The 13,277-nt window shown below is 48.5% G+C and overlaps 1 protein-coding gene across 8 annotated transcripts in view; it reads left to right on the forward strand.

Moving 5' to 3' along the window:
* The window catches only part of C2H8orf48 (chromosome 2 C8orf48 homolog), a 56,646-nt gene that overhangs the window by 19,734 nt on the left and 23,635 nt on the right, over positions 1 to 13,277 (forward strand). For all 8 annotated transcript variants that reach the window (XR_013221271.1, XR_013221272.1, XR_013221273.1 and 5 more), the window contains exon 3: positions 8,260 to 8,346. Coding sequence is in view for 3 of the 8 variants with exons in the window: in XM_077285074.1 (XP_077141189.1) it covers positions 8,260 to 8,346 (87 nt within the window). In the remaining 5 variants the exon portion in view is untranslated. The remainder of the gene's footprint in view (positions 1 to 8,259; positions 8,347 to 13,277) is intronic.

A 13,277-nucleotide genomic window follows, 5' to 3' on the forward strand; every position in this document is an offset into this window, starting at 1 on the left:
CCCCCCCACCGCCCCCGATCTCCTCCCCAGTCGTCCGTTATGTGGCCCGGTCCTCTCCGTCCTCCTGTCCGCTCCCCCGTCCTCCTGCCCGCTCCTTCCTTGCTCCGATCCACCTCCCCTGTGCTCCGATCCACCCCCCGAGCTCCCCCCCCTTACCCCCACATACTTACCGAGCCTCCTGGTGTCGGTCCGTCTCCTCCCTGGGCGCCGCCATCTTCCAAAATGGCGGGCGCATGCGCAGTACGCTCGCCGAATCTGCCTGCCGGCAGATTCGTTCCATGTACATTTTGATCACTGTGAAAACCTATCACAGTGATCAAAATAAAAAAAAATGTAAATGACCCCCCCCCCTTTATCACCCTTATAGCTAGGGACAACAATAAAATAAAGAAAATATATATATATATATTTTTTCCCCCCACTAGGTTCAGGACCAGGGGTTAGGGTTAGGGTTAGGGTTAGGGTTTTCTGGTCCTCTGTGGATTTTTCCTTAGGGTTAGGGTATTCTGGTCCTCTGTGGATTTTTCCACAGCACATTTAATAAATTCGCAGTGTAAAACCGCTGCGGACTTATCGCAGATTCAACGTGGTTTTTCTGCGGATTTCACTGCGGTTTTACAACTGCGGTTTTCTATTGGAGCAGTTGGAAAACCGCTGCGGAATCCGCAGAAAGAAGTGACATGCTGCGGAATGTAAACCGCTGCGTTTCCGCGCAGTTTTTTCCGCAGCATGGGCACAGCGTTTTTTGTTTCCCATAGGTTTACAATGAACTATAATCTCAAGGGAAACTGCTGCGGACCCGCAGCTGCGGAAACGCTGCGGATCCGCAGCGTTTTCCGCAGCGTGTGCACATAGCCTTAGAATTAGGCTATGTGCATACGGTGTGGATTTGGCTGCGGATCCGCAGCGGATTGGCTGCTGCGGATTCGTAGCAGTTTTCCAACAGGTTTACAGTTCCATGTAAATCTTTGGAAAACCAAATCCGCTGTGCCCATGGTGCGGAAAATACCACGCAGAAACGCTGCGTTGTATTTTACGCAGCATATCAATTCTTTGTGCGGATTCCGCAGCGTTTTACACCTGTTCCTCAATAGGAATCCGCAGGTAAAATCCGCACAAAAACCACTGGAAATCTGTGGTAAATCCGCAGGTAAAACGCAGTGCCTTTTACCTGCGGATTTTTCAAAAATGGTGCGGAAAAATCTCACACGAATCCACAACGTGGGCACATAGCCTTAGGGTTAGGGATGGAATTAGGGCTAGGGTTGGAAATAGGTTTAAGATTAGGCTTGTGGTTAGGGTTAGGGTTAGGGGTGTGTTGGGGTTAGGGTTGTGGTTAGGGTTGAAATTAGGGTTGGGATTAAGGTTAGGGGTGTGTTGGGTTAGGGTTGTGGTTAGGGGTGTGTTGGGGTTAGGGTTATGGCTAGAGTTGGGATTAGGGTTAGGGGTGTGTTGGGGTTAGTGTTGGAGTTAGAATTGAGAGGTTTCCACTGTTTAGGCACATCAGGGGTCTCCAAACGCAACATGGCGGCACCATTGATTCCAGCCAATCTTGAGTTCCAAATGTCAAATGGTGCACCCTCCCTTCCGAGCCCCAACTTGCAACCAAACAGTGGTTTACCCCCACGTTCGGAGTACCAGCATACTCGGGACAAACTGGGCAACAACTATTGGGGTCCAATTTCATCTGTTACCCTTGTGAAAATAAAAAATTGCTTGCTAAAACATCATTTTTGAGGAAATAAAAATGATTTTTTATTTTCACGGCTCTGCGTTGTAAACTTCTGTGAAGCACTTGGGGGTTCAAAGTGCTCACCACATATCTAGATAAGTTCCTTTGGGGGTCTAGTTTCCAAAATAGGGTCACTTGTGGGGGGTTTCTACTGTTTAGGCAAATCATGGGCTCTGCAAATGGAATGTGACGCACGCAGAACACTCCATCAAAGTCTGCATTTCAAAACGTCACTACTTCCCTTCCGAGCCCCGGCGTGTGCCCAAATAGTGGTTTACCCCCACATATGGGATACCAGCATACTCGAGACAAACTGGGCAACAACTATTGGGGTCCAATTACTCCTTTTAGTTTTGTGAAAATAAATAATTGCTTGCTAAAACATCATTTTTGAGGAAAGAAAAATGATTTTTTATTTTCACAGCTCTGCGTTGTAAACTTCTGTGAAGCACTTGGGGGTTCAAAGTGCTCAACACATCTAGATAAGTTCCTTTGGGGGTCTAGTTTCCAAAATGGGGTCACTTGTGGGGGGGTTTACTGTTTAGGGACATCAGGGGCTCTGCAAACGCAACGTGACGCCCGCAGAGCATTCCATCAAAGTCTGCATTTCAAAATGTCACTACTTCACTTCCGAGCCCCGGCATGTGCCTAAACAGTGGTTTACCCCCACATATGGGGTATTAGCGTACTCAGGAGATACTGGACAACAACTTTTGGGGTCAAATTTCTCCTGTTATACTTGGGAAAATAAAAAATGCTGGGCAAAAAAATTATTTTTGAGGAAAGAAAACGTATTTATTATTTTCACGGCTCTGCGTTATAAACTTCTGTGAAGCATTTGGGGGTTCAAAGTGCTCACTATGCATCTAGATAAGTTCCTTCGGAGGTCTAGTTTCCAAAATGGGGTCAATTGTGGGGGAGCTCCAATGTTTAGGCACACAGGGGCTCTCCAAAGGCGACATGGTGTCCGCTAATGATTGGAGCTAATTTTCCATTCAAAAAGTCAAATGGCGCTCCTTCCCTTCCGAGCCTTGCCATGCGCCCAAACAGTGGTTTACCCCCAAATATGAGATATCGGCGTACTCAGGAGAAATTGGCCAACAAATTTTAGGATCCATTTTATCCTGTTGCCCATGTGAAAATGAGAATATTGAGGCTAAAATAAAAATTTTTTGTGAAAAAAAAAAAAGCACTTTTTCATTTTTATGGATCAAGTTCTGAAGCACATAAGGGTTTAAAGTGCTCGCTATGCATCTAGATAAGTTCCTTGGGGGGTCTAGTTTCCAAAATGGGGTCACTTGTAGGGGAGCTCCAATGTTTAGGCACACGGGGGCTCTCCAAACGTGACATGCTATCCGCTGAAGATTGGAGCCAAATTTTCATTCAAAAAGTCAAATGGCGCTCCTTCCCTTCCGAGCCCTGCCGTGCGCCCAACCAGTGGTTTACCCCCACATATGAGGTATCAGCGTACTCAGAACAAATTGGACAACAACGTTCATGGTCCAGTTTCTCCTTTTACCCTTGGGAAAATAAAAAAAATGTTGCTAAAAGATCATTTTTGTGAATAAAAAGGTAAATGTTCATATTTTCCTTCCATGTTGCTTCTGCTGCTGTGAAACACCTGAAGGGTTAACAAACTTCTTGAATGTGGTTTTAAGCACCTTGAGGGGTGTAGTTTTTAGAATGGTGTCACTTTTGGGTATTTTCAGCCATATAGACCCCTCAAACTGACTTCAAATGTGAGGTGGTCCCTAAAAAAAAATGATTTTGTAAATTTTGTTGTAAAAATGAGAAATCACTGGTCAAATTTTAACCTTTATAACTTCCTAGCAAAAATAAATTTTGGTTCCAAAATTGTGCTGATGTAAAGTAGACATGTGGGAAATGTTATTTATTAACTATTTTGTGTCACATAACTCTGATTTAACAAAATAAAAATTCAAAATTTGAAAATTGCAAAATTTTCAAAATTTTCGCCAAATTTCCATTTTTTTCACAAATAAACGCAGAAATTATTGACCTAAATTTACCACTAACATGAAGCCCAATATGTCACGAAAAAACAATCTCAGAACCGCTAGGATCCGTTGAAGCGTTCCTGAGTTATTACGTCATAAAGGGACACTGGTCAGAATTGCAAAAAACGGCAAGGTCATTAAGGCCAAAATAGGCTGGGTCATGAAGGGGTTAATGAACCCAGAGCCGAAAATATGTACAGTTGTGCTCAAAAGTTTTCATACCCCGGCAGAATTTTTGCTTTCTTGGCCTATTGCCTGAAACACTGATGTCCAGCCTATGATCGGTGCTGTAAGAAATCGCTGGTTAACTTTTAACCCTTATAACTTACTAACCCTCCAAAAAAAATTATGTTTCAAAAATGATGCTGATGTAAAGTAGAAAGTTATTTATTAACTATTTTGTGTGACATAACTTTCTGGTTTAAGGGCATAAAAAGTAAAAAGTAAAAAGTTTGAAAAGTAATATTGAAGAAATTTTACCACTATCATGAAAAAAACAATCTCAGAATCAGTGGAATTCGTTCCAGAGTTATTACCTCATAAAAAGACAGTGGTCAAAATTGTAAAATTTGTCCCGGTGTAACAGGCCAGATTAATCCCCCACCCAGAATATACCTGGGGTTAAAGTGGCCTAGGCCAGATTATACCCCGGGTATATTCTGGCCTAGCCCAAACTATACCCCGAGGTATAAATTGGACTAGTCCAGTTTATACCCCTCTGGGCCAGATTATACCCCGGGTATATTCTGGCCTAGCCCAACTATACCCCGGGGTACAAATTGGACTAGTCCAGTTTATACCCCTCCAGGTCAGAATATACACCAGCTACTGTAGATCAGATTTTTCAGGCTTTTGAGAACCATTGAGTGACATTCTTAATAACGGGGCCCCAGGCAGCACCGAGGGCCCCAGGCAGCACACAGGGCCCCATGCAGCACACAGCAGCCCCAGGCAGCACACAGGGGCCCCAGGCAGCGCACAGGGGCCCCAGGCAGCGCACAGGGGCCCCAGGCAGCGCACAGGGGCCCCAGGCAGCGCACAGGGGCCCCAGGCAACTCACGAGGTCCCAGGCAGAGCACGGGGGCCCAAACAGCGCACGGGGCCCCAGGCAGCGCACGGGGCCCCAGGCAGCACACAGGGGCCCCAGGCAGAGCACGGGGCCCCAGGCAGCGCACGGGGCCCCAGGCAGCGCACAGGGCCCCAGGCAGCACACAGGGGCCCCAGGCAGCGCTCAGGGACCTATGCAGCGCTCAGGGACCTATGCAGCGCTCAGGGACCTATGCAGCGCTCAGGGACCTATGCAGCGCTCAGGGACCTATGCAGCGCTCAGGGACCTATGCAGCGCTCAGGGACCTATGCAGCGCTCAGGGACCTATGCAGCGCTCAGGGACCTATGCAGCGCTCAGGGACCTATGCAGCGCTCAGGGACCTATGCAGCGCTCAGGGACCTATGCAGCGCTCAGGGACCTATGCAGCGCTCAGGGACCTATGCAGCGCTCAGGGACCTATGCAGCGCTCAGGGACCTATGCAGCGCTCAGGGACCTATGCAGCGCTCAGGGACCTATGCAGCGCTCAGGGACCTATGCAGCGCTCAGGGACCTATGCAGCGCTCAGGGACCTATGCAGCGCTCAGGGACCTATGCAGCGCTCAGGGACCTATGCAGCGCTCAGGGACCTATGCAGCGCTCAGGGACCTATGCAGCGCTCAGGGACCTATGCAGCGCTCAGGGACCTATGCAGCGCACAGAGGTCCCAGGCAGCGCACAGGGGCCCCAGGCAGCGCACAGGGGCCCCCAGGAAGCGCACGGGGGCCACAGGCAGCGCACAGGGCCCCAGACGGAACACAGGGCCCCAGGCAGCGCACGGGGGCCCCAGGCAGCACACAGGGGCCCCAGGCAGCACACAGGGGCCCCAGGCAGCGCTCAGGGACCTATGCAGCGCTCAGGGACCTATGCAGCACACGAGGCCCCAGGCAGCACACAGGGGCCCCAGGCAGAGCACGGGGCCCCAGGCAGCGCACGGGGCCCCAGGCAGCGCACAGGGCCCCAGGCAGCACACAGGGGCCCCAGGCAGCACACAGGGGCCCCAGGCAGCGCTCAGGGACCTATGCAGCGCTCAGGGACCTATGCAGCACACGAGGTCCCAGGCAGCACACAGGGGCCCATGCAGCACACAGGGGCCCCAGGCAGCGCATAGGGACCCATGCAGCACACAGGGGCCCCAGGCAGCTTACAGGGCCCCAGGCAACGCATGAGGTCCCAGGCAGCGCACACGGGCCCCAGGCAGCACACAGGGGCCCCAGGCAGCACACAGGGGCCCCAGGCAGCACACAGGGGCCCCAGGCAGAGCACGGGGGCTCAGACAGCACACAGGGGCTCAGACAGCACACAGGGGCCCCAGGCAGCACACTGGTGATGTCTGTGGCCCCGTTCTTGAGTATATTAAAGATTAAAGCATATTAAAGATCAGATTTTTCATGTTTATGAGCACCATTGAGTGATATACTCAAGAATTACATAATTTTTCAACATTTTAGTGTTTAAAACTCTAAACACACAGACTGTTTTTTTTACTTCAACCTGAAAACCTTGACTGTTCATAAAAAAACTGTTCAGGATATAATAAAAGTTATAACATTCTGAAACTTAAACTTATAAAGGTACTTTTACATGGGGCGATTATTGGTTCCAGAGAGGCTTTTGGCTGATAATCGTACACATGGCTGGTGACAGGACACTACAATATAAATGTTCAAAGGTAATCACTGATAACAACATTAAAATGATTAGTAAACACTGATAACAACATTAAAATGATCATGATTGTTTTCTATTTCCCCCCTTTGCGTGCTATCTCTTACCCCCTTGCTCACTGTCTCTGCCCCCCCTGTGTGCTATCTGGGACCCCCTGTGGGCTGCCTGGGGTCCTGTGGTCTGCCTGGGGCTCCTCTGTGCTGCCTGTTGCCCTGTGCGCTGCCTGGGGCCCCTGTGCTCTTCCTGGGGCCCTGTGTGCCTCCTTGGGCCCCTGTGTGCTGCCTTGGGCCCCTGTGTGCTGCCTTGGGCCCCTGTGTGCTGCATTGGGCCCCTGTGTGCTGCCTTGGGCCCCTCTGGGCTGCCTTGGGCCCCTGTGCTCTTCCTGGGACCCTGTGCGCTGCCTGGGACCCTGTGCGCTGCCTGGGACCCTGTGCGCTGCCTGGGGCCCTGTGTTCTACCTGGGGCCCTGCGGGCTGCCTGGGGCCCCTGCGGGCTGCCTGGGGTCCTGTGCGCTGCCTGGGGCCCTGTGCGCTGCCTGGGGCCCTGTGCGCTGCCTGGGGCCCTGTGCGCTGCCTGGGGCCCCTGTGCGCTGCCTGGGGCCCCTGTGCGCTGCCTGGGGCCCCTGTGCGCTGCCTGGGGCCCCTGTGCGCTGCCTGGGGCGCCTGTGCGCTGCCTGGGGCGCCTGTGCGCTGCCTGGGGCGCCTGTGTGCTGCCTGGGGCGCCTGTGTGCTGCCTGGGGCCCTGTGCGCTTCCTGGGGCCTTGTGCGCTGCCTTGAGCCCTGTGCGCTGCCTGGGGCCCCGTTTGCTGCCTGGGGCTCCATTATTGATTATATCACTCAATGGTTCTCAAAAGCCTGAAAAATCTGATCTACAGCAGCTGGGGTATGTTCTGACCTGGAGGGGTATAATCTGGACTAGTCCAATTTGTACCCCGGGGTATAGTTTGGGCTAGGCCAGAATATACCCGGGGTATAATCTGGCCTAAGCCACTTTAACCCCGGGTATATTCTGGGCGGGGGGGTTAATCTGGACTGTTACACCGGTCTTGAAAGTGCAAACAGTCTTGGTGGTTAAAGGGGTTAAAAATGAATACATAAAAAAAATAGTAGCCCAAAAAATAAAATTGCACTACCCGGATTCCCTATTCATCTGATTTCACAAATGATCACTGACTATTAGTAATTGTGAATCTTGGAAATTCCAACTTCATTTCTATCACTTCTTTAGTCTTTTGGATCGTTTGTAAAGAGAACAAGTAAAAATACATTTGCAGTTCTGATATTCTATTTATCGGCCTCCATTCATCATTACCTTTGTGCCTGTTTTTTGTCTAGTTTTATATGTTTTGTGCCTTTTTTGTTTGTAATCAATTCATTATACTATTTATGCCTTCATTGAAGCCTGTTTATTATGTGCTCACCTGTTTGTTTGTTTTTTTGTTTTATGCTTTGTGGGCAGAGTTTAGCGATTCCAGAATTTGTAATAAGTCAGGAAAAAAAGTCATATTTTTTTTGAGTTTGTGCCAAATTCATGAATTGCATGACCTATTTTCTTGAATTTGGCAACTAATACCACAAAGCAAAAAAGGAAAGTGACTTAAAAAAACCCTGAAATGATGAATCGGGGCCATCATGTTTAGTCTTATATGAGTGTCTATGGAAATTGTCCTGTAATGAACAGATGGCTCTGTCAGGTTGATGGCTTTGCAGTGTAATATAAGTTGTTGAATTCTCTGACCTTGTGGATTCATTGTAGGAAAAGGCCTGATTGAAAAATGGATGAAGACTCTTCTTGATGAGAATCACCTGCCAAATAATTCATTTCACCAACAGCATAAAACTGGTGAGTGAAACAATTATCTGTGTGTGTGTACTATACATGTAATGTAGATAATATTTATTAATTATATGAGAGAGACCACTCAAGATTTACACTGGGCTTTTAGCTGACTTACGGGAATGACTGCTGGTGAATAACACAAGGCCATTTAGTCCCTGCCCTAATGGGGTGTCTTTAGATTTATAGCATGTGAAAAGCATTCATTCATGTAGGTTATTAGTTGACAGGAGCATTGATTTACAAGTATTGTTCATCTGTACAAAATTGTCTATTTACAGTCAATTTAGTGGTCTTATACAGGTAGATTATATTTCATGGCAAATTACACATTAATGCAAGATTGGCAGTTTTTATTAAATTGAAGGGTTTGGCACAAGAAAAACAGTTATGTATAGGACTAGGTGGTGGCCCGATTCTAACGCATCAGGTATTCTGGAATATGTATGCGTAGTGTATAGCACAGTCCACGTAGTACATTGCGCAGCCCACGCAGTACATTGTGCCGCCCACGCAGTAGATTGCGCCGCCCACGCAGTAGATTGCGCCGCCCACGCAGTAGATTGCGCCGCCCACGCAGTGGATTGCGCCGCCCACGCAGTGGATTGCGCAGCCCACGCAGTGGATTGCGCCGCCCACGCAGTGGATTGCGCCGCCCACGCAGTGGATTGCGCCGCCCACGCAGTGGATTGCGCCGCCCACGCAGTGGATTGCGCCGCCCACGCAGTGGATTGCGCCGCTTACGCAGTGGATTGCGCAGCCCACGCAGTGGATTGCGCAGCCTACGCAGTGGATTGCGCAGCCCACGCAGTGGATTGCGCAGCCCACGCAGTGGATTGCGCAGCCCACGCAGTGGATTGCGCAGCCCACGCAGTAGATTGCGCAGCCCACGCAGTAGATTGCGCAGCCCACGCAGTAGATTGCGCAGCCCACGCAGTAGATTGCGCAGCCCACGCTGTACATTGCGCAGCCCACGTTGTACATTGCGCAGCCCACGTATATAGCAATGTGGGCATGATATCCCTGTTAAAAAAAAAAAAAAAGAATGAAAAAAAAAAATAGTTATATACTCCTCTTCCGTTGGCGCCTGGATCCAGGAAGCGGTTACCGACGTTTGGGATCCACCAAAGCTCCGCCGAGCCGCTCGCGCCGGCCGCCATCTTCCGTTCCCAGGATGCATTGCAAAATTACCCAGATGACTTAGCAGTCTCGCGAGACCGCTAAGTCTTCTGGGTAATTTCGCAATGCATCGCTGGGAACGGAAGATGACGGCCGGCAGGAGCGGCTCGGCGGACTGTGGATGGTGAGTATAGCAGGTTTTTTGTTTTTTTTATTTTTAACATTAACATTGTAACGCATCGGGTATCCTAGAATATGCATGTCCACGTAGTATATTGCCCAGCCACGTAGTATATTGCCCAGCCACTAGTATATTGCCCAGCCACGTAGTATATTGCCCAGCCACGTAGTATATTGCCCAGTTACGTAGTATATTGCCCAGCCACGTAGTATATTGCCCAGCGACGTAGTATATTGCCCAGCGACATAGTATATTGTCCAGCCACGTAGTATGTAGTATAATGCCCAGTCACGTAGTATATTGCCCAGCCACGTAGTATACAGCACAGAGCCACGTAGTATATTGCCCAGCCACGTAGTATGTAGTATATTGCCCAGCCATGTAGTATATTGCCCAGCCACGTAGTATATTGCCCAGTCACGTAGTATATAGCACAGCCCATGTAGTATATAGCACAGCCCACATAGTATATTGCCCAGCCTATGTAGTATATAGCAATGTGGGCATCATATCCCTGTTAAAAAAAAATAATTAAAATAAAAAATCTTTATATACTCACCCTCCGTCGGCCGGTTACCGGAGCGCATAGGCTGCATCAATAGTAAAACGTTGGTCACACAGGGTTAATAGCAGCGTTAACCGAGTGTGTTACACCGCGGCATAGCGCGGTCCGTTAATGCTGCCATTAACTATGTGTGAGTGCTGACTGGTGGGAAGTATGGAGGGGGCACTGACTGCGGGGAGGAAGGAGTGGTCATGTTGCCGCTGGACTGTGCCCGTCGCTGGTTGGTCGTGGGCGTTTTGCCACGACCAATCAGCGACTTGGATTTCCATGACAGACAGAGGCCGCGACCAATGAATATTCGGGACAGACAGACAGATGGAAGTACCCCTTAGACAATTATATAGTAGATAGTTGATGCATTTAAGATTGCTTGGTTTGTCCAGAAGTGCATATGCGTGTTCACTGCCCCATTCAAACTGGGAACACAGGACCTTTCATTCTTGTGATCAGCAGGATTCTTAGGGATTATAGTTATCACCTGTCATGTGGATAAGGCGTCATTCAGACATCTGCTTGTTTCTCATATGTGATGAAAACAGGCTGATTTTCGTAGGTTTAGATAAGATTTTCATCAGTGTATCAATTTTTACTGTGTTTCTTCATCTCTCCTCATATGCAAAAAATAAGCATTCCTAGCTTACCCATTGAACAGTGTAAAATAGACAGTATCTGGAAGACAAACAAATGGCCTCTGTTTTCTGTCCAACAGAGCCATAGATTTGAATAGTTAAGTTTGAACCGTGACTTGGATCACATAGCAGGCACTTGGCACACCTAAACAGTACAGCTATTTGAACAGTCCAGTAGACTATAATCAATACATATTCTGACCGAGAAATGGACCAGAGTTGTGGAGTTGGTAAGCCAAACTCCGACTCGGAGTCCTCAATTTCCCTGACTTCCCACTCCGACTCCAGAGATCGGGAGCGTGTGCGCGCCCTAAGCACTCTACCCAAGAACCAGCTGGCCGCGCGCCAGGAAGCTGGGGGAAGAGAGGGAGCAGTGGCTGCAGTAGGACGGCGTGGGGCCGGCACAGAGTGGGAGTCCCGACGGGGACCCCACAAAGGTACAGGACCGGGACCGGGTGTAACATCTTCTGAATAATTTATTTTAATGTACCGTATGTACATTTCTGAATAAACTTGCAGAATTCAGAGACCTTTCAATTATAGATGTGGTGGAGTTTTCCCAATCTCTACATACTGGGATCCTCACCAGTTTACAGCAATTTAAATTCTTATTTTCCTTATGTGTCATCCATGCAGCAAAAGAAAAATATTTTACACCCTTCCCATTGCTGCTGACATTTTTTTTCAGCTCTTTACCTATTTTCAACAGGTATTTATGGAAATTATGCATTTATTATTTTATGCATTGTCTCTCTTTATCCTATTTAGTCTGATATCGCAATTAATACTGAGAAATATATAAAGCAGTCTTCTGTGTGCCTCAATAGTTCATCCTTGTCCCTCCTCCTCCTCACCATTCTGTGTGTGGTTGTAAGACAATTAGCTGCAGCAGAAGCCTTTTTGCTGTGCAAAAAAAAAAAAAAGACCGCAATTGGGTAAAAAGATTGTTAACCGCCACCCGTTTTGGTTGTCCACACATGCTTCCGTACTTGCCTAATCCTAATAGTGTGTAATGGACACACATTTCGATTCCACTCCTCTTGCCGTTTCCATTTCTTGTCACACGATTTGCATACTTTGTCTTGCTTGCTTACTCGAGTTTCCGGCTCGGGACTCTGGTCAGCATGTGACCGCAAGTAGCTGCATCGGCTGCTGAAGATTTCACCGGGGTGGACAACCCACTAAAACCTTTGTTACCCAGCTTAATGATGTATTCACGCAACCATATTTTATGTTCCGTGCTATAGTCACTATGTCCAACCTGATTGCAGTTTTCCTGACCTCAACTAAAAGTCTTTTATGCATATATGAGGCTATTAGTTGAGGTCAAGAGACAAATGTAAGAAAACTGATCCCTTTTTTGCAAAAAAAAAAAAAATTATCCAGTTGATCTCTCATGACTGCATACCAGAAGGTATGGCCCCTATCACCAGCACCCTCCTGGGTTTTTCCAGTCCCTACAGGGGAAAGTTGTAGTAGAGGTGCTCCTACAGTGAAAATAACATTTCCTATTTCTACAGTTTTTCTAACAGAGAGAGGCTAGAAGATCGCAGCATCTGGTTACACGAATTCCAGCACTGATTAGAACGGATTCACCATCTTATTAAACACTTCAGGCTTTCCTTTGCCATTGCAAGGATTATTCAGCTCAGTTGATCTCCTGGCACGTGGGAGTTACCAGAGATGGCTGTACTGCTTGATGGTTTGGAGTTGAAGGAGAATTTCAGTGTTTTGGAGTTGGCGGTTGGAGAAGTTTTCAGGAGATTTCTGCGTGGAGTTAGATTGCATGTTTATCCTTATCCTCTTACATTTCCCCATCCTTTTCCTTCCGTGTTTCTCACTCTGTTGTTTTGTAAGTGTATTTGTATGATTGTAGTTTTCTTTCATCCCTGTCTGTTAACTTCTGTCTGTCTAGTTAGTGTTTTCCAATACACTTCGGCCTCACACCACCCTGGTTGGGGGAGGGAACAGGTAAGGGTTAAGAAGGGAGCATAGCAAGGTACGAGACCCCAGTGTCTTCAACATCCGGGGGACAGGGATAGCCTAGGAAGCCCCGAGTTCGAGAGATAGATTAGGTGTCCCTGGTCACTACATGACAGTTGGTAGGCAAAGTCAAGAGCGGAGAGAACAGGATAAATGAGAAGGCAAGCCGGGTCGATAACCGGGGAGAGAAAACAGGCATGCGTCAATACAGGAAGCTAGAGACTGAGCTACTGGAACCTAAGTTCATGTGGGGAATGGAGGGTGGAGTCACCTGATTACAGTACACTCGCGGCCCTGTAAGCACCGCCCCACTCACCGTGCGTTTCACTCTGCTCCACTCAGTACCTGACCATCGCTCTGAGCTGCCTGGTGCTTCTCTTCCCGCTCTGCTGTTTGTGAATCATAGGGTGGTGCGGCCAGGAATTTATATCCACTCTGTCCTGCAGAGATCTATCACCTG

Source organism: Ranitomeya variabilis, chromosome 2 (genome assembly GCF_051348905.1).
Source record: "Ranitomeya variabilis isolate aRanVar5 chromosome 2, aRanVar5.hap1, whole genome shotgun sequence".
NCBI classification, from domain to species: Eukaryota; Metazoa; Chordata; class Amphibia; order Anura; family Dendrobatidae; genus Ranitomeya; species Ranitomeya variabilis.